General features: G+C 32.7%; 1 protein-coding gene across 2 annotated transcripts; it reads right to left on the bottom strand.

The window, feature by feature from the left end:
• Positions 1–12,461: 12,461 nt before the first annotated feature.
• Positions 12,462–27,004, bottom strand: LOC125065250 (protein spaetzle-like). 2 transcript variants are annotated; one of them, XM_047672763.1, is made up of 6 exons: positions 26,772–27,004; positions 17,285–17,420; positions 14,378–14,511; positions 13,965–14,078; positions 13,499–13,599; positions 12,462–12,824 (listed from the first exon to the last, which is right to left on the bottom strand). In XM_047672763.1, the coding sequence occupies exons 1-6, from the start codon at positions 26,808–26,810 to the stop codon at positions 12,653–12,655; spliced, it is 696 nt and encodes a 231-aa protein (XP_047528719.1). In that variant the 5' UTR covers positions 26,811–27,004; the 3' UTR covers positions 12,462–12,652. The 2 variants fall into 2 exon arrangements, with proteins under 2 accessions (XP_047528719.1, XP_047528720.1); XM_047672764.1 differs by having other exon boundaries at positions 12,468–12,824; positions 17,336–17,420; positions 26,772–27,003.
• Between the last annotated feature and the right edge of the window lie 395 nt (positions 27,005–27,399).

Below are 27,399 nucleotides of genomic sequence, written 5' to 3' on the forward strand. Positions count from 1 at the left end.
TTTGACACAAAGTTCAAATCTTCAAATGTCCCGCACTTTTCCTATACAACCGATTATATACTAATTTTTCATTACGTCACGAAAGGTTTATACTAACATTTTCCCGTTGGTGTATGACGCAATGAAACTATCAAACGTATGCACAATAATTAATTAGATTCATTATTTTATGCAAAAAATGTGATTATCTACATTCGCACGAGTTATTATTTTATTAATTAATTCCTTAAGTGGAATTAAACTGACATCATGATGAAATATTCAAAATTATTACAGCTTATTCAAATTGGCAATCAATGTTACATGAATTTTAGTTTTTAGGACAGTAGACTCGTTCATTTATGATAATAATTAATGGAGCTGACTCGGCCTGTTTGTCAGAACACGTTAGATAGAGAATAATATTGAACTTTCTTGCCCTTAATTTATGGATATAAAAAACTTTTGTTTAAAAAAAATTGTGAGTAGCTGTTATCGGTATTCCCCAACTTGCTTTGATGCAGAGATGGTATACGCTCAATCTTTCTCATCAAATGAGAGGAGGTCCTAGTAGTTGAAAATTTACAGGCTCTATTTTATTTATATATTATATATATATAAAAAAAAATTCTAAGTATTTAACATAACAAATATCACGTAAAGATTTCTTAATTTCTCACAATAATTTAATCAATAACAATAATGATGTTTAACTAACTGATAATACTCAATTAAAATTTAAACACAGATTAATATTGTTTTTTATTCTTCTTTGTAATAAATGAGTAATGGATACAAAAGTACGAATATATATATTTTAATTACTAACAAAAGTGACGATCTTACAATCTGAATAATTTAAACTTAACTTAAACATGATAACCGTATGTTTAATAAACATCAACAAAAACCTAATTTCCCTTATAGATTATATATATATATATGATGATGAATGTCCTATGTCCCCTAGATGGGGCAGAGGGCGTCCACAGATGTCCTCCATCGCGATCGGTCTTGGGCTTCAGCCTTCACCTCGCTCCACGTCATTCCGATGCTCGCCGCCTCTGCCAAAACGGAGCGTCGCCAGGTTTGACGGGGACGGCCACGCTTTCTTTTCCCTTGGGGATTCCAGTCCAAAGCTTGTTTGGGAATATGGTCGGGGTCCCTTCGGAGCGTGTGTCCAATCCATCTCCACTTACGACGCTTGATCTGACTGTCGATCGGGCTCTCATGGCATTTCTCCAACAGCTCTAATTTTCAGATGGTCTCGGGCCAGTAAATACCGAGAATGCGACGAAGACAGCGGTTGACGAAAACTTGGATTTGGCGTGAGATGTTCTTTGTAACCTTCCACGTTTCGCACCCGTAAAGCAACACGGATTTCACGTTGGACCCGAATATCTTAAGTTTAATCCTTCGGGTCAGTTTCCGTGATTGCCAAACAGGTCTCAGCTGCGTGAAGGTAGTTCGGGCTTTGGCTATCCGTGAAGCGATGTCCTCTTCACTTCCACCAGTCTCTGACATGACGCTCCCGAGGTATGTAAATTTGTGGACGCATTCCACTGCCTCTGTGCCAATCAGCAACGGTGAGCGATTCTTCAGACCAGTTCTCATCTCCTTGGTCTTCCGGATGTTGATTTTAAGCCCTGCTTTTGCCGCTTCCTGACTTAGATCGTTTAGCTTAGCTTGCATATCGGCGTGGGTATGACTCAGCAGGCATATGTCATCAGCGTAATCCAAGTCTTCCAAGACGTTGGATAATCCCCACTCTATGCCGCGGCGCCTGTGTTCTAAGATGCGAAGCAAAATTCCGTCTAGAACGACTAAGAAGAGTAGCGGCGATAGGACGCAGCCTTGGCGAGCACCCGCGTGCACTGCAACGTCATCCAATATGAGGCCGTCGTGAGTTACTTTGCAAGAATACTTGTTGTAAATGCTTTGTAGCAAACGGACTATTTTCGGCGGCACTCCAATTTCCAAGAGGCGGGACCAGATGCTAGACCACTTCAACGTATCAAAGGCTTTTTCGAAGTCGACAAAGGTTAGATAAACCTCCCTCTGCCATTCTGATGCCTGCTCCAGTATGATTCGTAGAGTGTTGATCTGGTCCGTACATGAGCGGTTCCTCCGGAAACCAGCCTGCTCCTTGCGTAGAAAAGGCTCCACGGCCTTCGACAGTCTATCCAGGATGATCTTGCAGAAAACCTTAGAGGGAATCGATAGCAGAGTGATACCTCTCCAGTTATCGCATAGGCTTAGGTCCCCTTTCTTAGGAACAGTTATAAGGAGACCTTTGTTCCAATCATCAGGGAGCTCTTCAGCAGTCCAGATCCTTTCCATAAGAGGCGTCAGAACGTCATAAGAGGATAAGTCAGCTTGTAGCATTTCCGCAGTTATCAGGTCGAGTCCTGGTGCTTTGCCTGTTTTCAAAGGGCGGACTGCCTCCGCAACTTCAGAGGCTGTCGGTGGTTTCGTGTTGATGTCGAGAAGTCGGGATGGTGGGGAACTTACTTGCGGTGCGTCAGGTGTCGAAGTCGAAGCAGCTGACAAACGGAAGACCTCTTCAAAGTATTGACGCCAGCATAGTAGCTGCCCTTCTGACGTTACAACGAACTGACCATCTTTATCCTTCAGTGGCTTCTTCTTTGACTTGCCGTTGCCTGCCAAGATTTTGCAGGTGTTTGCAGCTTGTTGAGCACGATCAGCAATACCATCAGCCCACTGCCTCCTATCTTTGCGGGTACTTCGATAAATTTCCTTGCGTTTCTGGCGGTATTGAGTGTTAAGGTCGGCTCGCATGGCGTCTTCATGGGTTTCAAGCAGTCTCAGATGTAGATTCCTGCGATCTACGATTAGGTTCCACGTGCGTTGTGACATCCAGTCCTCCCGAGAATGAGTTGATTTGTGTCCTAAGACGGTGGAGCTGGTCTCTGTATAGGCCACTTTGATGCGGTTCCACTCCTCGTCTAGTCTATCTGGTGCAGTGTCGAGCACAGAAAAGCGGTTGCGCAACTCGAGTTGGAAACTTTTACGCACATCTGAGTCATGCAGTTTGCTCATGTCAAACCTCCTTTCAATTTTGCCTAGACCTCCAGCCGCATGGGCTACTGCTACTTTGAGCCGGACTTCAGCAACCACCATGTGGTGATCGCTATCAATATCGGCGCCCCTGCGGTTGCGGACGTCGAGCAGTGAAGAACGCCATTTGGAACTAATGGCAAGATGGTCAATTTGGTTTTTGGTGACCCCATCGGGAGAGTTCCACGTGTACTTATGGTGATCACCATGAATAAATAATGTTCCTCCGATGGTAAGGTCGTGGTTCTGGCAAAACTCGATAAATCTCTCCCCGTTCTCGTTGCACACTCCAAGTCCTTGTGTACCCATATGACGTTCGCGGTTAGTGTTAACACTCCCAACCTTTGCATTCAGGTCCCCCATGACGATGACGATGTCTTGCTTCTTGATGCTCATAAGGGTGGCGTTAAGGGCATTGTAGAAATCGTCGTTGTATATAAATATATATATATATATATATATATATATATATATATATATATATATATATATATATATATATATATCTTAAATTTAAAATTCAATGCGACTCATAATTAGTGATATAATAATTAATTAATTACCAGATTATTATAAAATTTATAATTTAGTTATTAAAATTATTGGTAATGTTCAATTTCAAGGAATTCCTGTAAAAGATAATTTTGTCCTAATTCACGTTGAATGTTATAAAAATAAGGTATATGAAAATTTTGAGTAGATAGATAAAATATATATAATTTTTATTTATTTATTTTCATAATGACAACCGACAGTATAGATACAATATTACACCAAAATAAAAATAAAAATCCATTTCAAAATTATCTTGGCAAAAGTTCTACTACTTACTCTACGTCTCACCATGCACTATAATTTCTAATCAATACCTTCAATTTGACTTAAAACGATTAACAAAACTCTAGTTATATCTTTAACTACTTTTGATCAGTGGTATTAGTCTTCTAAATAACAATAATAACTGTTTTTAGTTGAATTACTTTACGTTGGAGAGAGTGAAAAAACGTTTCTACAATGTAGGTATATAATATACATCTCAAAGGATATGTAAATTATTTTTTAGGCCAGCAGTGCGATTCTGTTAGAATTCACTTCATATCTCACTCGTGAAATGTTGACAATCGACTTTGATTCGTGTATATACGTGTAATTTTATAATTATTATAGTTAATGTCAAATATAATATTCTGACATTTCACGCTCGTTTTCAGCGGTGAGATTCGAATGAAATGTAAAAAGTATAGCTCAACGGATAATTAATTATTTGAAGTGTGACCAACAGGGAAAATATGTTATCATTCTTGCTACCATTCCATGCGGTCATTTCTATGAGTTATATACATTTAAAGCCTTATATAAATAATGGTACTATCTTTTTGATATATTTTATTTTGATTTATTTTTCTGGTACATGTAATTAAGTGTTAAATAAATAAATAGTTTACAAATATCAATTATTTTCTTACATACGAGCCGCGATGATTCAGTATCTGATGTTCGAGGTGTTTTCATTGTGCGAACGCCAATGTGGATATATGTGGTTGATATTCTAACATATCGACTAATCTGCACTGAGACATAGTAGAATAAATTCCAGAAATTCTCCCGAATAGTCTCTTGTTCAAACCAAGTCATGTCTAAGACAACAAGAGATATTTACTGATAAACCAAAATTTATCAAATGACGGCATTCGGTTTCGAAAGACACGTCACAAAAAGACGTTTGTCTTTTGTTTTAACGTGTTTACGTTCCTCTGAATAACAACTATATTTAAGTCGTACAGCTAAGTGTGATATTTTCTGTTACTCGAATACTCTCAAAACTTAACTAACGTTTAATGATACGACGCGATATGGGCAAACGAAGTTAGACCGGATCGCGCGCGAGGCTCAACGTCTATCTCAGAACTGGTACGGTTTATAAGAGTTCTATTTTGGGAATTAAATCAGCATATAAATAATACGACTCTTTTATCTAATTAAATCAGCCAATCTAATCGTTTTGGAGACTAAGATGTTATGTTTCTTACTCTCACATAAAACCGGAACACAATACATAATGCTGTATAGCCATATAAGTTATAGGTAGGGTGGTAACGTCCCAAACGGACTTGCTCAAAACCCTATGATCTAGTAGTATCGATTTTAATCGGTGTCTAACTTTTCTAACTGTATATTCTGCAGAGCTTCTGTTAGGGACGATAAATGAGGATTCCACTAAAGTTTCGAGTTTCGAGTAAACCCTTGAAATACTGTAGCACCATTACATATTAAAATAACTTTTTTTTTTTGCTTATCAATTTGATTTCTTATATTAAGTACACTGCGTATTTTGTTTGACTTAAAACCAATATTAAATCAACCCAAGTCAATAAAAAAGTCAACAATGTGCGTTAACCTTGCCAAGTTTCTTCAATTGTTCGATACGTATGACTAAATCACATTTTCGTGACTAGATAGGTGACAGGTGCATGAATTCAGTACACCAAATACGGCGCCATTCTCCATCGTCGCATACAATCCAATAATTTTTGTTTTTAAGTATTATGTATTGAATTGTAAAATATGTTGCATTCAAGCTATTTTTCGACCAGATTTTCTTTATTCGCCCATCAATTGGTACCAAAAGATTTTGGTGAACATGAACATAAATTAATGTGACAATTAATACACAATACAAAAACAAAACAAACATACGTAGCATTTAAATTATGTAAAAACAATGTTTCTTAAATTACCTCAATCATGGTTATGTCAAAAACAAACAAATTAAACGCGTATGAATCATATGCATATAGTTCATTCATAATAATTTCAGAATAGAGCGCAATCATATTTATTCCATTAAATGTTCTGGGTCGAGCCGCAACAATTTTATTAAGAGTTTCCGTCGAAAAGTCTCAATAGCAGAGCAAAGTTTAGAAAATGAGATTGAATTTTGGGTTTAGATTAGGGTGTTCGGATTCTGTTTTCGTAACAAATTTGCGGCTCCATCGAATTATGATAGTTCAATAGATAGCACTTGTATTTGAACACACACTCTTTTACAGTAAAATTATATCCAGCTGATTAATTTTGGACACGGCGGTGATTTTCAAGGAACATAACTGGCTGGCTACCATATAGCCTGCTAAGTTAACAGGCAATATTCAGGGACTTAGAATCTAAGGATGACCGTTGTCAACAAGGAGAGATATCTGAGATTGTGTCAACGAACGCATCCCCTGCTCCTTCACTTCTGTACATTCCACTGGTTGCTCGGCTAAATTCTCCACAGTTAAATCCATAAAACACCACACACGAATGGCCTTACTCTTGCACGTGTATTGAATAATAGAAACTTTTTTTTTCGAAACTTTATTTATTATCCAGTCTTATCTTTTTAAAATTTGTATAAGGGAGGCAGATGAGCAAATGGTTAACAAAACAAGTGGTTAGCTGAATATATAGAAATTGATAGTTACGGCCATGCATTCTAATTTGTTCCGAATTATCTCTGCAATGACTGACAATTTCGGTGAAAAAGCTGATGAGAAAATGATTTACAATCAGACGGCTCTGTACAAACCTATGTACCTGTATTTTTTGTACGGTTAGTTCTGGTTTTACGTCGGACAGTATTATAAATTTCGATTTTTTGGGATTTCTATTATACAGGATCAGTATTGCCATATTACAGAAATTATGACGATACTGTAATTATATAGCAGGCAGGATTTTCCAGTTTTAAATGTAATATTTTAATATGACGACTGTGCTTAATGCAGGGCCGGATTTATTAGACCTTTACCTCCAAGACAATACTTATTATAACATCCATAGGCGGACGGGCAAATGGCCCCATGTTTTAATAGCGGTGTATGAAATTTTGATAATTACTTGCATAACCAATATACCACCAATCTGCGAAACTGAGATGTTACGTCCCTTGTTCCTGTACACTGGCTAACTCACCGTTCGAACCGAACAGCGACACTAACTATAGCTGCTTTACGGTAGAATATTTAATGAATGGGTTACTATAATATATTGTGTGACTTTGTTATCAGTGGGCTAGAAGTTAAAACATCATCAAAACATTAAATTCCAAGATCGACCCAAAGTATGTAGTATGATATATTATTTTTAATGAGTAAATTATGTCCATATTTGGAATTATTTGTATGTATGACTCAAATTCCAAATGTATTGAAATGTGGAACAGGAAATATTAATAATTTTGCTAACTTAATTATGTATCATCGCTGTTTCAGATATATTAAAACTGTTTTTTCCGCAATTCAAAACAAAAATTTTAATAAACTTTTTCACAAGATTATTAGTTATATTTTTTCAAAGAAGTTAAAGATTAAAAATTTTACGATTTATTATTTATTGTCTATCGATAGAGTTACTAACCGGTTTATTATTGTATGAGCTTTATTAAATATGATTAATATAATACATTATTATTAGTATATTAGTGATGTAACTTACATTGGAATTACATATTACATAAATCTATTCCGATTCAACTTTGACCGAAACGTAACTAAATTGTTGTGTTGGTAGAATGGGAAAACGGCTGAACGGCAACTTCTGTTTCGGTACGATTGCGATAAAGTGACAATTTGTTAGGAGTAGTTCGTAGAATTGGTGACCTGTTTACAAAACGTGAATCCTAAGCGAAGATTGTGGGTTCTAAATTGAAGCACTACAACATTTTCATGTGTGAAATTTGTCTTTTCGTGAAATCTGAGCCTAAAGATGATAACATTAAAACATAACATGTCCATAGTAATAAATGAGAACTTGTTCTTTTCTGCAATGATACTAAAGACTTGACCAACCTTACTTAACCAATATAAATAAAACTTATATCAGAAGATGCAGCGTGTTTCAGAGGTATTAGATATAATATTATTATTAACACGCTTCAAATTTAGATTTTTGACGTGACAAGAGTGAATTACATGAGTAATTATATCGAGGGAAGATTAAAATATCCTGTTCAGTTACGGAATCACCCTTGTCTACTTAATTCTTATGTATCTCCTCTATAATATTGATTACAGTAGCCGTTCCGAAATATGTCGAACTTTAATCCCATAAACATTTATCAACTTTTAGTAGTTCAATTGCAACAAAGAAGTTCTGCAGAGCTAAACTAACTCCTAATTGACCACAAAACACGATTTTGAAATATCAGAAAGTGATTCGTGAAGGCTACAATAATATTGACTTTAAACGATACACGCATCAAAATAATGGGTCAAGTTATTAAATAAGTTTTCAACATTTCAAAAGGAAGATACTTCAATACTGCGAAACGAAATTTTAGATAAGTCCGATACAAATCGAAGGACCAAATTAATTCGGGTGCCAACAGTTAAATTTTGATAAATTGCATTAGATATATGAAAAATTTCATGTTGATATTATTTAGTCTATTTTCCTTGTTTTGTAGCAGATATTATCATTTCAATACTGTGTTTAAAGGTCAAGCAGCAATGTTTAGTATTGTTGCGTTCCGCTTTAAAGGGCGTGTGAGCCAGTGTAACTAGAGGCACAAGGGACATAACATCTTAGCTGCCAAGGTTGATGGCGCATAGGCAATGTTTTTTACCGTTCACTGCTGTACAAATGCCTCCTCCACAGAGCGCCAACCACCCCCATTTTGATTTGGTTGAAATCGTTCCGCCACTTTGTGGCCATCACTTGGCTAATTTGGCCGTCCGCCTACCTTTATCATAAAAAAATCTGTATTTCGTCTAATGTGGGTTCTATATCATTGTCACTTCTGTATATATCGCCTGTTTCTCAATCCAGCCCTGTATTTATCCATTCTTACACAAAACAGAATCTTTGCTCATGGGGAGTTCTGTAGTTATTAATTTTCCTTAAGTAATATCCGTTGCAAAGCGATAATGTAATCGGTTCATACATGAAAACTAACAGTGCATGTTCAAATTATAATTATTCGTTATTTGACGCAATTTTAAAGCTGTTAAATAAAAATAAAACTAAAACTTTTTCTGATTTTTCATGATTGATGTACGTGCATACAAGACCATTTTTTAGATCGTCCAATTTTGTTTCTACAAAAAAAAAAAGAAAATTAATAATTAAGACAAATGCTCTCATTTCGATATGCTTAAGAAATGTTTTTGTAAAAACCTATTTTCCCCATTTTCCGTTTCACTTATAAACTAACATTATATTATCACCAGGATAAAAATCAATTCGCTGTAATTAATTCCTCTTAATTTGTATTACATTAATGTAAACTAATAGGAAAATTATTGTATTCGAATTAATAATTTTGACGTAGTTAGTAGATATATTTTTTTAATGTTTTAAACAAAATGAATTTTGGAAAGTTTGTACGTTACTATTTGTACACAATATAATATTTTGAATGTATAATTTGAAAAGTTAATTAATTTTATATTTATTTGTTTTTGTAATTCTTAACAAAAATAACAAAATTGAACAAAAATATTTTTTTCGTAGTAAGCCGGGGCGGGTCACGAGACTAAAATACAAATTTTAGTCTCGTGACCCGCCCCGGCTTCGTACGGGTGAAATTTCTTTATATAGATAATTATTTGATATAAATTTAGTATTAAGAAATAATATAGCTTTCTACCATAGATTTTTGGAATTGGATCATTAGTTCCGGAGATTACTGCTAAGCCACCCCCCCCCCACATAGAAACAAACAAATTGTATCTCTTTATAACGAAAATGTTATTGCTGTAGCCTAAGTTACTCCTTATGACATCAGCTATTTGCCGTGAAAGTCCCGTCAAAATTGGTCCATTTGTTCCAGAGATTAGCCGGAACAAACAAACAGACAACAAAGAAGAAAAAACGTTATTCTGGCATATGTACCGTCTATACATACATAGGCATTTAGTAAAAAGCGATTATTTTATTATTACAAACAAACACTCCTATTTTATTATATGTATGTAGATTTTCCCATGAAAAATGGCTTTGCCAAATGGTCTTACAGTCAATGATTACTTCTTTAATAGTTAGATATATCAGTAACATGTATTTGCTTTTGACGATCCCTGATTATCTGTGCTTTATTAAGGTACCATAGTAATGTTAATCTGTTCAACTTTAATATTTAGATTAGTTTAGTTTGTTATTGTTTTTGTACAAGGGGTATAGTTAAACACTTTCATTTGTATCTTGTACTTTTGTATTTTATAATATGTACGCGAACAGTATTGTATGGGCATTTAATTATGAGATAGTCTAGCACTGATTTATTTGATCCCATTTTATTATAGAATTACCTATTTACTTTAAAAACTTAAACGAGTACTAGAATTGATGGAATTTATTAAAGAGGTACTTGTAAATGATCTAATGAATTGCATAAACGATTGTTTATTACAAGGCACATTTTCTGACAGTTTTAACGTTGCAAAAGTTACACCGTTTCACAAGACAGGACCGAAATCCGACCCTAGTATTTATAGACCGATTTCAGTGCTCCATGTGATATCCAAAATGTATTAAAAAAATAATTCAGAAAAGATTAAACGATTATTTGGACGGTAATAAGTTCTAAAAACACATCAATACAAAACATAGGTATCGGGGTCAACATTTTCACATCGTACCATACAAATCGTAAAGAGATTGCCAAAATTTCCGATTTTTAAAGTTATTCACGCTACGTAACATATGGTATACCCCACGGGTCGATACTGGGACATTTGTTTTTCTTAATTTATATAAATAACATCGTCAATTTAAAGCTATGTGGAGATTTGATATCCCATTTCAGGTTAATAGATAAAACTGTCCTTTTCCATGCCGTGATAACTTTTAATTGAAACAATACTCAGCTAAAAATGTAATTATCTTTATTTTTAACCTATAAATGGTGTGTTTTCTATGCTGTCCTTAATAAAAAATAATAATCTATTAATGATGATATTCTACACATATCCAATAATTAAAAATACATACAAATATAGGATTTATATTGGACGAAAAATTATTATGCAGACCACATTTTAATAGAATAACATCTAAATTAAATCCACTAACAGGAATTCTGCATAAAATGATGAATTGTGACCCGCACAAATTATGACCAATCATTTATAAAGCCTTTGTTAAGCAACATTTTGAGTATATATTCGAGATATGGGAATCATCAACATAGACCACTCTTAAAAGCATTATTTCGTTACAATTATCTCACATCATCTACGAAATTCTATGAAAAAAACTGGCTTTTTAATATTAAACAGCCAATCACGTGTCTTTTAGTAAAAATAATAATGACGCAATATGTACACTCTAATATTACATTTATGCAAAGAATATTACGCCACGATTTAGGAAATAATCATATATTCTTTTAATTTCATTTAATTATTTGAACGTAATCCTCTATGCATTTATCCACTATTCATATTCAGTTAGTCTTGTCACATCAATAGTCTGAAACGCGAAACTGCGAAGGGCAGTATAATATGTTAGTAAGAGATAAATTTCTTAGCATTCCATGGATACACCGAGCAGAGAGATAAATTTCTTAGCAAAATTTCCGAGCAGGTAGTGGAGCAAAGAGAAATACTCCGAGTAGTCCCGGGACATTACGCATTAACGCTTATAGTCACTGCTCGTGTTACTCTTCACCTAGCCGAATTTAGTACCTGTTGGCGCAGATTTAGATACTCATTAATTAATCTAAAATATTCAAAATAGAACTTACTACGTAGTGTTTTCTTGAATGACACCGACTCCGAAACTAACAATAATTGTAACTACATGATATTATCGTAAATCGACTTTTAAGTAGTCAAATATTTTTACATTTTATTTTACTTAGGCCGATTTGCGCAAGACGGCTGGCAGGAGCTGGATGCGAGTTGCCGAAGAAAGACCACACTGGCGTGCATTTGGAGAGGCCTATGTCCAGCAGTGGACGAAAGCGGGCTGATGTGTGTGTTTACTTAGGAGAACTCTAAAAAATACTTTGATCGTACCTACTTATTGATGAGTAGCAAAAGTGATCGATTGACTATTAAGTTGTAGACGAACATGCAATTATTTTTTTACTTTTTAGTGCATAATAATTTGTTTTGGAATAGTGTTTTTTTTAATTCGTTTTTTTTTTTGTTAAAATTTTTCTTTATATAAAGTCAATTTATCTTTTGTTTTTGGTTAATCGGTTTTGGCTCTAGCTTTATGTGGTAAAACCTTTTCTAAAACGTGCTGCATCATCTGGTACAAGTGGGTGGGTGGGTAAGTATGGTATAGTAATTTTCTCAGTTAGGCATTACAAAATAATACTCCTAATTAGTATATATATAAATTAATGTACAACATTTAAGTAGCATATTGATACTAAACGAAAATTCTGATTATGAAATACTATGATAAAAGTTTCGGAAGCGATGATTTTAACATACGATTTAAGTTTTTTACAAATTTTATCGTTGTCAACTACACCAACCAATAACACGTATAATTAAAACAACGTAAAATTAACGTCAACAATTACTATAATAACATTGTTTTATGTTACAATATATTTGTAATACAACAAGAAGTGTGTTATATTATTTAATAGTTTTATTCTTTACACAACTTTCACGACACAAGAACAACAACTGGGCACTTGGAAGGGTCTCTGAACGACTTCATTTTGTTCATTTAAGGCTACCATCTGTCGTAACATGTATTTCTGCACGCATCGCGCTTCGTAGCCATTTTGGAAATACGCCACCGCTGAGCAAGGCGAATCCCGGGTCCTGTAAAATGAAAAAAAAAAGTGATTAAAACACAGCCATATTTAGTATTGTCTTGTTTTAGTTTAAAGGGTCAGGGAATTAGTGCGCTTATTCTAATAACGAAATGTCACTTTATTGAATCGAAACGTAATCCTCGCCGTTCAGCCGTTTTCAGTTGCAGTTCGGTTTCAGTTAGTTTTAAATATAATCAGGATCGTATAGGATACAAATAAGTAGAATTAGACCTCAGTTACGATTAGGCTGAGGTTTAAATTTCAGAGGAATAATAGAAGTTGCATTGGAATAGAATCGAGAATGTATGTAACCATCATAAGACCTGGCCTGGTATTTACAAACACAGGCTAGGCCACAAGAAAAAAAGAAGAAAAAAGAAAGACGAAGTTTATTTAGAACACGACACATTTAAAAAAAGTTTAAACTCACCATCTAAAAAAAAATAGACAAAGTATATAACACTTAATTTTAATTTAAATAAAACACAACAATAAATACAAGAAAAAAGAAAGAGATTTAAGAAGCAATGACTGCAATTGTGTTCAAAATTGGTGCAAAATTCATTCCCAAGGTTGGTGGTGCATTGGCGATGTAAGGCATGGTTAATATTCCTTACAACGACAATGGCTTATGATATATCGATCGAGTATACTATGAATTGGGTTAAAAGTAATACTTACTGGCATATTTCTACTCGAAAGGTTTGCTGTGGCTTAACTTTATCATTCATAATGACGAACCATTCTTTATTGGCATCCTGAGCGGCTCGTGGAGCGTACAGCTGGAAAAGAAAAGTTATCAAAATTATTTCTAATGTTCGTGTAGGTAGAACTTTGTGCATTTTAAAATTTGAGTTAACTAGTATTGTATCAGGGACAAGGGACATTTCATTTTAGCTTTCATTATTATTCGCAATGCATTGACGGAGTAAGGAATGTTTAATATTTCTTAGAATGCTAATGTCTAGGGGTCTAGGGGGGGGGGGGGGGTGAGCGTGTCAAATTATCATCCGAAACACGTATTTATATATCGTGTAAAAAGTATGGATTTTTTTTTATATTTATTAAAATGTTTTAACATGATTTGTTTGGGTTTTGTACATATAATTACTAATAATAAAAAAGCATATATAACCATAGAGAATACCTTTTGTACTGAATTGCAAAGTTCAATGTTTTCTTCCTCAGGTCCAATTCTTTCAGCTATCTGTGGTATGTCCAGAACATCTTTGTTGAATTTACTGATGTTATTTTTTTCAAGCTGAAATGTTATAATTTCTTATTTAGGATAAGGTATTATTGAGGCCATTGAACTGGCGTTATTTAATGTTAAAAATTTAGTTTCAGATTTAAAATAATACCTAATTGTTTTTGCCTTAATACCTAATTGACTTAATACCCAATTGTTTTAAAAAGAGTATTTTTTCAATTATTAAATATAATCATTGAAGAAATACTCTTTTTAATGTCAGATGATTTGTTTTATTTTGTCTAAGACTCAATGTATATAATGTTGTATAATATGACTTAATGTATAATTAAGAGTCATAAATAGCTTACTTCTTGAGCTAAATTCTTTACTAAATCTTCTGGGTAATTGGGTATGTCTTCACAGATGCCAATTTTCTTGCACTCATCAGGAATTACTAGATTGTTCCCAGCCCGTGACGTTAATCCCGGGAAGACGAATCCCACTGAAAATAAACAAAATATTATGTTAGTATATTATGTAGGGAAATTATATAAAGTGTGATATATAAAAAGTTCACATTTTTGCCAATAAATTTCAAATTAATGCGAAATTAAAATATGTCCAAAATTCTGAAATTTCCGACTAATATTTGCAAATTTTAATAACACGTTAAGACTAATCTTTTTCAAACTAGGTTCACGTCAAGTGTACTACTAATGAAATATTAGTGCTATTTTTTATTCAATACAAAATACATGACAAAAAATCCCATTAATTGTTCAGTAGCACCGCAGAATTTGATCGGCGAGCATTAAAGCTGTTGTTCCTGCGCCTAAATTGTTTCCAGTCGAGTGAAATCTTCTGTCCCATTGCATTTTAAAAGTAAAGAGATTATGAGCGTAACTGTAGTCAATATATAATCTATCAATAGTAATAATATAGTATAATCAATTTTGTGCAGTTGTCTATATATTTTGATGTTGTACCTACATCTGTTAAATAAAATAATGCAATATATACATTATAAGCAGTAAAATAACACCAGAAGTTTATTATTATATTATAGGGACAGATAATTATGAAATAGTTTCAGATATATAAAGAGTAACTCTGTACATAGACAATTCATACATAACACTAAAAGATAAAAGTTGATCACAGATATATCATATGGCCAATCACTTCTAGCACTGGCAATTACTTACACTGTCGATATGCAATCAAAAATAATGATAAACATTGCCGTATTACATAATTCACCTTCGTTACAAATTATAGTTCATAAATATCTATTTATGTACGAAGTCATAGATAACATCTTGCATCTAATTATTTATCGATTATTAAAAAAATATTAAGTTTTCAGAATACTATTTATATTATATTAAGTTTACATTAGCAGCCTGTAAATTCCCCACTGCTGGGCTAAGGCCTCCTCTCCCTTTGAGGAGAAGGTTTGGAGTAGGGAAGGAATATACATGTGGCATAATTTCGTGGAAATTAGACACATGTAGGTTTCCTCACGGCGTTTTCCTTCATTGCCGAGCACGAGATGAATTATAAACACAAGTTTAGCACATGAAATTCAGTGGTGCGCCTGGGTTTGAACCCGAAATCATCGGTTAAGATGCACGCGTTCTAACCACTGGGCCATCTCCGCTCTATTATATATTCAGTTTAACTTACATCATTTATCGAGGAATACTCGACGTCTCTTTGGACCGACTACAGTATCTAATATCTTGGATCGGACACGTGAAAATGACGTCACAATGTTAGTAAAACCGGTTTATGAAATAGTAATAATATAAATAATATCTTTAACTGGACATAAATTCTAACATAAGGTTAGAATCATTAGTATCGCTGATGGTATGATAATAATTCTTATTTAATTATGAAGGACATTAAACAATGAATCGTTAATGTTTATGATGGCAACTCGGTGATTTATTGCGCGTGCTTTGAACATAATTACGAGTTTATGAGACACAAGACTACACTACTTTTTCTAAGTTCGCATAGTCTTATTATCTTATGTTTTTTTGTCCGATTCTTGATATCTGGTTAACTAACAATAGGATGGTATAAAATATGGACTTAACGCTATCTAGGCAGTCTTTGCCAGCCAGTGCTTATGTTGATATGAGCCAGGTTTAATTAGTGAATTTACACACAAAGGAGATATAATCATAGTTCGCGTCGGCGTCGGTGCAAAGTGAATACATGTACCGCCAACGGTTATAAAAATTTTTGATAAACAGTATAAATGGACGACGCGTTCCTTAAGGACAGTAACTTAGTTTAATAATATTAACAATAAAATATATATTTGTTTAAAATATCAAATGCTAATTATAATTAGTAATGACCCCTACCACATTGTATTGCGCTATGAACGAAACCAACCTATATACATAATTTTATAGTATTTAATTTTTACCCTTAAGAAGAACATGGGCTACTTTCTATACCTAACACCTACACGATCAACTTAGGTAAAATGCGTACAAAGTCGCAAGCGACAACTAGTTATATAAATTTTAACGATATGTCTTTTTTCTTTGTTTCCTATTAACGTGCTTTCTTCTTCTTCAAGCCGGTTTATATCACTGCTAGCATACTACTACACTACACTACTATTTTATTGGCATGTCATACACTTAAGAACCCATGAGCAGCAGCCGTGCTACAATATCGTGCGCGCAAGCCAATCGCCACAGTTAAGGAAAGGGACACTTATTGCTATATATATATAGCGATTTAATCTCTAATTAAAAAAATATATACAACCACGAGGAACATTAATATTAATTAGAGATAAAAACTTGGGCGCCAATTCAGTTAATAAATTGATTATCGCTATCGAAGCGAAACCTTATAGTTCAGCCGTTTTTGTATTCTACAAAAACAACGGTTGCTTTCGGTCGAAGTTAAATCATAATATCATCGGGATCGTATCGAATCATATATATGTAAAATCGCCACCACTTACGATTAAGCTGAAGTTTATTTTTGTGAGAATTATTTAAAGTTGGATCAAATGGAATCAGGAATAACCCTTATAAGTTGATAGAACCCAGTCCAATAAAACTATGCGATCCTCTATAATTTAGTATATCATTACGTATCTCTCCACAACCATTCTATACGTCTATAATATTTTTTTGGCATTTAAAACTGCCCTGTCCATAACCAAAAGCTATATATAGGCACTTGATATTCTTTGAAAAGCAGCATTGCATTGGAAACACGCTCGATGTTTCGATACGAACCTCTTTTAGTGACAAAAGGCTTCACAAATCTATTCAGGATTTTGTACGAACCATTCGGTTTGTGGTTGGCAGACCTCTCGCTCTCCGACACTGACCGAGTGTCAGCTACGTCAGCGCCATTCGTCGATGCCTGAAACTAATGAAAAATTGCTGTAAAATCTGTAAAAGTGTAAAAAAGTGTGTTTAAAAGTGTAAATCGATAAAAGCCTCACTTCTGGGCGCAGCCTTTTGCTAAGTAGACGATTAATATTAATCCATTTATATTAACACATATTTGTTTAAAATTATTTTTAAGCAGTTCGTAAGTGAGTCATTGTATATACAAAAGTTTATCGTTTTTTAAATTGTTGTCTTATCTGAATATTGTCGTATTTTTTATTATATTTAAATGTACCGTCGTAAAATTAAAGTATGCGTGAAAATAAAGACTAGATATATTTCGTTTTTGACATGGTTTTATCGTCTGTCTGTTTGTCTATTCGCTAAAAATCTTGCAATCGATATTAATGTTTCATTCATTTCATTTAATTAGTTTTCGTTTTATCTCCTATAAGAATTATTATTATAATTCATCTAATAAAATATTCAGACTTATGTCGGAGTGTGCATCAACATAATAAAACTCCAAGACTGACTGACATACAACGCACAACTTAAGCCGGTAAGTCTAAATGTATATAATTTTGCACAGGAAATAAGTATCTCCTGTGCAAAATCATACGTAACGTTATATAAGGTAGATTATGGATTTTTGGTAAATCTACTTTCTAAGGGGATCAAATAGGAGATGATAATTTATATGTTGGATTAGTTTTACGTAATTATTTCTATCGCCATCCTCTTAGAAACAACATACAGCAGTTTATTAAATACTACTCTTAATTACCTAGTTTACATTCAACGATTCCGAGTATTTGTTAATAGTCGAATACCAATTGGGCAACTTCAAACAATGGATTCCGTTTCTTGTAAATCATTAATGGAATATAAATATAAATTCAATTTATAATGAAAATGTTTTTGAAAATACGTGGTAGGATTTGAAAAATATTAGTGAATTAAGTGTTAGTGAAGTAATTAAAAATATTATAAAACTAATCAAAGGTAATTTAAGTCAGACATAATGTTAACGCGTCTTTCTTTTTTTGTTGTTTAATATTTAAATACACATTGACAATGATTTTTAAGGCAATATACTAATGTAAGTATATATACTATGTACGTAAATACGTAGGTAAAAACTAAACTTATCATGACAAAAAAAAATGTTTCTCGGATTTAATAGACAAAAAATTTGGAGATTCTTCTGTTTTAAGATTTTCGTTATTATTTGAATAAATGTATTAAGTTCGCAAATATTATTAATACTATAATATAATACAATAGGTATACAGAAATTTTAAAATAGAATAGAATAAGTTTTATTCGGGAACATGTACACGTATACAAATTAAAGAAATAGACAAAAAGCATAAGAAAAAAAAATTAAAGTAATCTTAACAAATCTTAAAAGAGAAAAAAAAACAACATACAATCATTAAAAAAAAAAACAATATACCTAAAATGATGAAAAGAAAGATAATAAAAAACTATAATAAAACATGAAAAATAAAAAATAAAACATTAGGTAATGAAAATAAAATGCTTATCTATCTGGTGGTTATATAATGGTGCAATGTCCCCGAAAAGGAATGTCCCTCAGTTATGATAGGAGTTTTCGCTCCAAAACTGGTTTTCAGTAACATCCATTTCTTTTTCTTTTTCTACGGAAGGTAGCAACTTACTGTTGGTACAAAAATATTTGAAAAAAATAAAATAAAATAAAAATAAGGAATGAGAAAATAATTGTTGGAATGTTTTTACTAACAAAATGTTTACGGTAATAAAAACGGTTTAATTATAAAAAATAATGCGAAATAAAACAGTTCCGGTTTGCTATAATAGATGGCGCTACTTGTATCGCACAGACAAATGTGATTAATTATTATTTGGAAAGTTAATTTATTAAAGTGTATAAAAAATTAAATAACACTATATAATGTTCTATTATTTAAGGCTATAATCCGGAGGTAGATTATTAATTCGTTGTAGGGAAAAATTACTTAGTGGTAGTGATTAGTGCCAAACCATCTGGGTAGGTACTAGACACTCATCAAATGTATATTATACAACCAAGCAGCGATACTTAGTACTGTTGTGTTTAGGTTAGTTACTATTGTTTATTATTATTTGTGTTATAGTGTAGTTTTGTCTTCGAGCAAATTTCAACCATGGTTAATTAAAAATATATTTATATTTGCCAATTAATAACTAATTGAATACGCAGAAAAACCATAGACTATGGAAAGTATTGTAGTTTTGGGTTGGGCTTAGAATAATCCTCCACGATTTTGGGGAAACAAATTATTCTATATGTAGGATTGGTCCCTGATTACTACAATACCAATTTCGCGTCCTGCGAAACTGTACCATTTTCGAGAAAATTAAGAAAAACTATCATAACCTATACACGCGGAAATATGTCAAATTGATCTAATATTACTATAAGAGCAGGACAAGTAACTATTTTGAATAAGTTCGCCAAGGATGTAATATACATAAGGTGCTTATCATATGTCAAAACGCTAAATAAATGTGTCAAATATCAGGAATGTGTTTTGACATTATTCATATTTAAATATGTCGTTCGTTGTTTCTTTTTGACTCGCGTAATTCGAATGAGTGCTCATTTCGTTTGTTGTGATTTATTTCGATGATTTTGCTAGAAAGCTTAGATTTACGCATTTGATTGTATAAAATTGACACAAATCCGACTCTGTTAACTCTGAATAAATATGGTCTTGTCGGACTTACCCCTAGTGTTATTTTAAGAAACGCACCCGCCTGCTGTTACGAAACTGTACGAACTGTACGAAAGGCGAAGGTGCTGCACATCCCGTAGCTCCAAAGGCCACTGAGTTTCGAAATTGTTAATAAATAGCTTGATTTGAGGTTAGAATTATAAGATTAGTTTTTGCCAATATCTCAGGAACGAAGCAAATTCGCATGATGGGAATGGTACCAGAGCATAGGGAGAATACTCATATCCTCCCCCACAGCCCCAATAAGTATAGCCACCTATCATAAAAAATAGTAATATGTATATAATTTTTTTAAATATGGCGCGTAAGTCTTGTTTACCACAGATGATTAATTAAAATTGTTTAAGTAAAATTAATTATATTATATTTCCAAATACGCATTACTAAAACTTAGATTGTACATTCTTGTGAGTGTAATATCATGGGCAATAACCCTTGCACTTGACACAACAGTTAAACGAAATAAACAAGAATACAGCAAATAAAGAAATTGATGTATGAATAATATTAATTCAGTATAACTTATGGATACTTGGTGACTCAAAGTAATTTACTAATAATATTTTAAATTAACGATTATTACACTGATAGGTTGTTTAATATGCACACGTGTTAACAATTGGCGTCTTGTAATAATTAATTTTGATCCTTGAAGATACTGGGTCTTCAACGATCAAATTTGTTCTATTTATCTACGTTCATATGTTACATAGTATTTTAATAACGTTAGGTGAGTACTAATATTTGTTGTTTTTTATTCCAATGGAAAGAGTCATAAAGACATAATGAGTGGTCTCCATTTTATCCATAAATAATGTTTAATTGTGTATTAGATTGTGTTGTGTTAGAACCCGGTACTGATAGATGTCGTTGATTAAATATTTCACGTTTAAAATCGTAAAGGCAACATGTTTGTTACTTGGCGTGCCGTTTGTTACTTGGTGTTGTATTTTTTTCAACCCACTGGCGTCGCTGTAAACCGAGATGCGATCTCATATGACATTCCAATTGGAAAACATTGTCATAGAAACAGAATTTCCAAAATCTATCATAACAGTGAATAGGCATGTGATGGCTTAAATTTCAAAGTTTAGTACACGCCACAGAACAGGTTAAACAGCATTTACAAATTCAGATAAAAGTCTATTTTAGATTCGAATCAAATTTACCAAAGTTATACTTTGAACTGTAAAAACACACTTTGATTTGATCGGATAATATGGCCCGTATGTGATCTATTTAAATCAATGGTTCCTTGGTGTTAGGGTTTCTTTGCATACCCGTCTGGGTAGGTACCATTGACTCATCATAAATTCTACCGCCAAGCAGCAATACTTAGTATTATTGGGTTTCGGTTTGATGGGTGAGTGAGCCAGTGTAACTACAGGCGCAAGGGACATAATATTTTAGTTTCCAAGGTTGGTGGCGCACTAGTAGTGTAATCAATGGTTAAAATTACTTACAGCGCTAAAGTCTATGAGCGGCGTTGACATTACCCCGGCTGGCTACCAAAATTATACAAAAAAAATACATACTGATTTTCGATTGTGACTTAGGACCAACTCAGAAATAACTTTTACTTAAAAACATAGATGATAATAATAAAAATATTACTTGTCCTTTAAACAATATTATACTATAAAAGAAATTAAATATATCAAAAACGTGGATATAATTTCTGGCTGTATATCGTTGGTCCTTGGGCTAAGTTATAAGGGCCATTTCGTAAAAAATTGAACACATGGAAAAAATACTGTGACAAAAATTTACAAACAATATGCAAGGCCACCCTATTCTCAATTGAATGGCGTTTTTATTTAATATACAGATTGATTTATAAGCTTTAAAAAAATCTATAAGGGAGTCGATAATTGCTAATTCAAATTATTAAAAAATAAAAATATGTATCCAAAAAAATAATTTTAGCATGTCACTCCTCCTTTCGCCAACGTAAACAAACAAAATTTAATAAATTTTAAAAACATACTTTAAAATTATTTTTTGAAAATTGTTCCTTTTGTCCCTCTTAGTAACGATACATTTTTTTACGGAATGACTCATAAACTCGTGTTACAGGTCACCAGCTCTCCAGCGATATAAAAACAATTGCTTGAAATTTCAGGTATATCAATATCAATTTATTTTCTTTGTTTAAAATATAATTATAATTTATAAACATATAATATAACGCAAATATTATAAACAAAATCGATTAACGAACCAGACTTACATGCATTGATAATTTTTATTTTGAAACTTCTCATATAAAGTGTCCATTGTAAGAGTTTAACGTCTCGTCACTGTTGCCAAAAAACCACTATTTTTTACTGAAACAAGTGGGACCTCGTCCAAGTCAGTATTTGATACTTCGACTAACTTTGGCTAACTATAAATAATATCCGGATTAATTTCTAACATTGTCTACATAATTTAATGACCGTTCGTTATGTAAAAATATGTAATCACTACGATTGTAACATACATACATACATACATAACATACAGTGTTGGTTTTGTGGTTGAAATTCGTTAATAATCAATATTGAAAATTTTAAGAGAATATCTATGAATTTCCATGTGTCAATTTTTTTTCTGCTCTAATTGCCATTTTATTTAATTATTCTTTATTAAACACCAATACTTCAAAATAATTTGAACATTTGGATTAAAACGAAAGTTGCATGAAGTACAACAGGCGGCCTTAGCAGCGACATCGAATCAGTCCTTTGCCTAAAGGACTGATTCGATGTTTGAGTCAATAGAAAAAAAATAGGAAGATGAAATATTTTAGATGTTGAAAATGAGTAACTACTGAGTTCTTGCCGGTTCTTCTCGGTGGAAGCTACATTCCGAAACGGTGGTTGCTTTACTTAATAAAGTTTGTTAAATGACGATTCAAAAATGCTTGTAAAAGCCTACTTGAATAAAGTATATTTTGATTTTATCGAAAGATGAAACTGGGCCCCATTTCTAGTAACAAATTGTCAGCTTATCGCAATCGAATTGAAACATAATCGTTGCCGTTCAGACCCATTATACAGACACAATAATCCATTTGATCCAGATTGAGTCAAAGTTGCTTCAGAATAGAATCGGGAACGTATCATTACCGTTATAAGTTAGTGGAATTTCCCCCCTGTTTATCCTTTGTCTATTCATTTCAAGTGTATCTTCTAAAAGACTTTTGACTCCAACAATTCAAATAAACATACTGTAGTTAACATATATACAGGTGACATATGAGTGTTGACACACATAGTTAGAATCAATATGCGAGGCTTTTGCCTTTACGATTGCCATTATCAAGCAAATGTATTTATTTATCTAAAATCTTTATAACCGTTGTTTATCTATCTTTTATAGAGCCATAGAATAAATTATTCAATATTATATTATAACATATTAATGATCGTAATTTATGTGAACATAATTTATTACATCATTCCCTATATATGGTAACATTTATACAAATAATTGTTTTCGTTGTTTTCGAAAGTTTAATCTCTTGTTTCATTCGACTTTCGGTGATACGCATTTTTGATACGTGTACATATTGTCTAACCTACCATTTTATAACACTTTCTGATATATCATGAACGTGTACTTTAGATCGTGGTTTGAGTTTGATCTTACAGGATGGCTCAGTTGAATTACCTTCCAAACAAAAATACTCGCCTTTATTACATTAGTACAGACATACAGGATTTGTAGTTCTATCATATTTATACACAATAAAAAAAGACCTAACAATTCGCTATCTCTTACAACTCCATACGCGAGAAAGAAATAGCAACATGTTAAGTTATCGATGTATTTAAAGCGATAAATAAAATGAAACCAATTAAGAAATTGGCTATAATGGATAGCATGCAGACGAAACCGAGCGTGAAATGTAGATAATTTTTTTGTGTATTCTATTAGCTTGTCCGATGATTCTAAACACGAACAAGTCTTAGCACGTTGTACATATAAAGAAAGAAAGTCACTTTTACTTTTGTACAGCAACATATTTATAGCCGGCATTTATAACCGGTCAAGGAAATTATATCGATATGACATATATAAATATAAATTTATTTTATTATTTATTATTATAATTATGAACTGTATTGTAATAAATTATAGTGTATTTTAACTATTGATTCAGAATAAAATTGTTCGATAATGTTACTTTTAAAATCATTGTTAATAGTCGAAAAGTAAGATTGTTTCTGTTTATGTAAAAATTCATGTCGATATTGATTGCTTGGGCTAATGTTATATATCCTCCGGTATATATTATACATACGGCGGGATATATATTGGTTATATATTAATGTGTGTAACAAGCAAATAATAATAATTACTTCTTTACAAAAGTATAAAACTGTCAAATACTATTATTATGTTTTGGAAACTGCCCCATCCCCACTTAAACGCTTATGGAAGGTATTATTGTTTTGGCAAGAACGTTGTAAATATTTTTCGCATTGTTTTTTGATGGAAAGTCTGAATTTTAAATCGATTTCAATAATACCAGAAATCAATACGTGTAACTTTTAAGTTTGTAGTTATAAAGCTTGCTCCTTCATGTTTATTAAAGTATTATTAGTTTACTTTAGTACATAAAAAAAAAAACTCTTTTTTTAGTACAGCTATAAGAAAATTTGTCACTTTTAAATCAATTATTGAAAACTACTCAAATATGAAACAAATAGAAGTGGTTTAGAGTCTTCAATTTACAAGGTAAAAATTTAAATGTTAAGCTACTACTCCAGTTCAGAATGTGTATGAATGAACGTATAAAACGCCTAGTATTCCATCTAGGCGAACTGGCTGTTCCTTACATGATACATTTCATGCACAAACGTCGAAACAAATTTGTTAGGTTCCTATGCTAGTAAGTGTTACAGTTATATGGAATGGTTTTTAATAATTATAATAAATAATATAAATTATCTATTATACTAATATTATAAATGGGAAAGTAATTATGTATGTCTGTTTGTTACGCTCTCACGAATAAACCATTCAAGCGATTTTTATTTATTTTATGGTATAGTTAGGCGGACGAGCAAATGGGCCACCTGATGGTAAGTGGTCACCATCGATAATGGCGATGTATCAAGTTTAACCTTTCCTTACATCGTCAATGCGCCACCAACCTTGGGAACTAAGATGTTATATCCCTTGACCCTGTAGTTACACTGGCTCAATAACCCTTCAAACCGGAACACAACAATACTGAGTACTGCTATTTTGCGGTAGAATATCTGATGAGTGAGTGGTACCTACCCAGACGAGATTGCACAAAGCCCTACTACTAAGAATTTGATAAGAAGCAAGCTCGGACCCCTAGGATGAACATAGACTACTTTTTTACATAAAACCTACGACCACCTCCCTCCTCCCCGACATACAAACGAAGATAAGTCATTATATATGTATAATTAATACACAAAATAATAAATTTTCATAACCTGCATGAAATAATTCAACAGATATTTGTACAGTACGATAAACGTACGTAGAAACAACTAAGGGGTAATTACTGATTATAGTATAATAATTCATAAATAATTTGTAATCATACTATGTACCTACATTGTTTTGACTGTAGACTTTTTTTAAATTGTAGCGAGTTCGCCAAGACATAACAGGTAATTTGTTTTAAAAGGTTTGCATAGCTTGAACTTACCTAAACTAAATTATGTTTTATTTATAGACTAGTTGACCGTATTAGTACGGGTAAAATTCAAACAAAGTTACCCCTAATAATGAAACGTCCAACTCAGCTTATGCTTACTCGATAAAATTATACAATGTTCCAAATTTCGAGAGTAGAGTCGAGAGTAATTTTGTTTGCACGTTGATAGTCAATCCAGCAAAAGATTTTATAAGTAGAGATAAATCAATTTAAATTTACATTACATTACATTGACAGTCTGTAAATTTCCCACTGCTGGGCTAAGGCCTCCTCTCCCTTTGAGGAGAAGGTTTGGAGCATATTCCACATCGCATGCGCGATGGTGGAATACACATGTGGCAGAATTTCGTTCAAATTATACACATGCAGGTTTCCTCACGATGTTTTCCTTCACCGCCGTGCACGAGATGAATTATAATCATAAATTAAGCACATGAAATTCAGTGGTGCTTGCCTGGGTTTAAGCCCGAAATCATCGGTTAAGATGCACGCGTTTTAACCACTGGGCCATCTCGGCTACTTATATTTAAGAATATTTATTACTTATATTTTCATTGTACACAATAAGTAAGCTAAAGTAAAAAAAAAAACCATTGAGATAAAAGATCATAAATGTTTTAGTGTGACTTATTAAGCGATAAGAATTCACATTAATTATTTCTTTCTTTCAAACAAATGCACACATAGATACAATATAGTCTTATTTTAATAGAAAAAGTTATTTAAAGTAAATAAGTTACTAAAAATATGACCTTGTATTTTTATTATTTTCGTAAACGAAATATTTTCAAACTATAACATAAAACTATCAGGAAACAGAACACTCTATATATGGATTTCCGCTTAAATACAAGGTCTGGGCATATATTTATTATATGTAAAATAATCGCATACTATTCGCTTTGTACGATACGTGTCTATTTATTAAACTCAAACATACCAGAGAAACCAAAAGAATGCACAGAAGAATCCAGGCCATCACGTCTGACTTATTGATTTAATAACATCGTCTGTTCCACTATACAGCGTGTTTCCTTTTTATGTATAAATTATAACCATTTTTCACCCGTCACTTATTTACGTCACAACAAATAAGCGGTTTATCTGCGACGACACATACACTTATATCAGCGTCTGAATGACAACTGGCGTGACCGCTGACTCGCTAAATTGTATGCTATTCACTGGCCGCTTTACCAAGACCTGTATTTTTGATTGTGATAAGTTCTTTATGGCCCTTGATATTAGTGCGCGGGAGGGGGTTGGGCTCAATTATAATTTGATAGTGTGAAATAAGTGTTTCCCATTCACGTATAAAGTTGAATACGTAATGGGAAAAATAATGGAATTGTATATACGATATTATTAAAATATTTATATGAAATAACATTGTTACTTGGTTGTATTTACTAAAGAAAGTTGTTTTTTGTCCTCGCTATGAGCTCGTTTGATAAGATGCAGAGGATTTTACGTTCAATAACGGCAATGAGGAATTTCTCTTAATTAAGCGAAGCGATAATAGCAACTGTAACAATATAAATATTGCAATAAAATTGTATCTTGATTGA

Source organism: Vanessa atalanta, chromosome 7, assembly GCF_905147765.1.
Source record: "Vanessa atalanta chromosome 7, ilVanAtal1.2, whole genome shotgun sequence".
NCBI classification, from domain to species: domain Eukaryota; kingdom Metazoa; phylum Arthropoda; class Insecta; order Lepidoptera; family Nymphalidae; genus Vanessa; species Vanessa atalanta.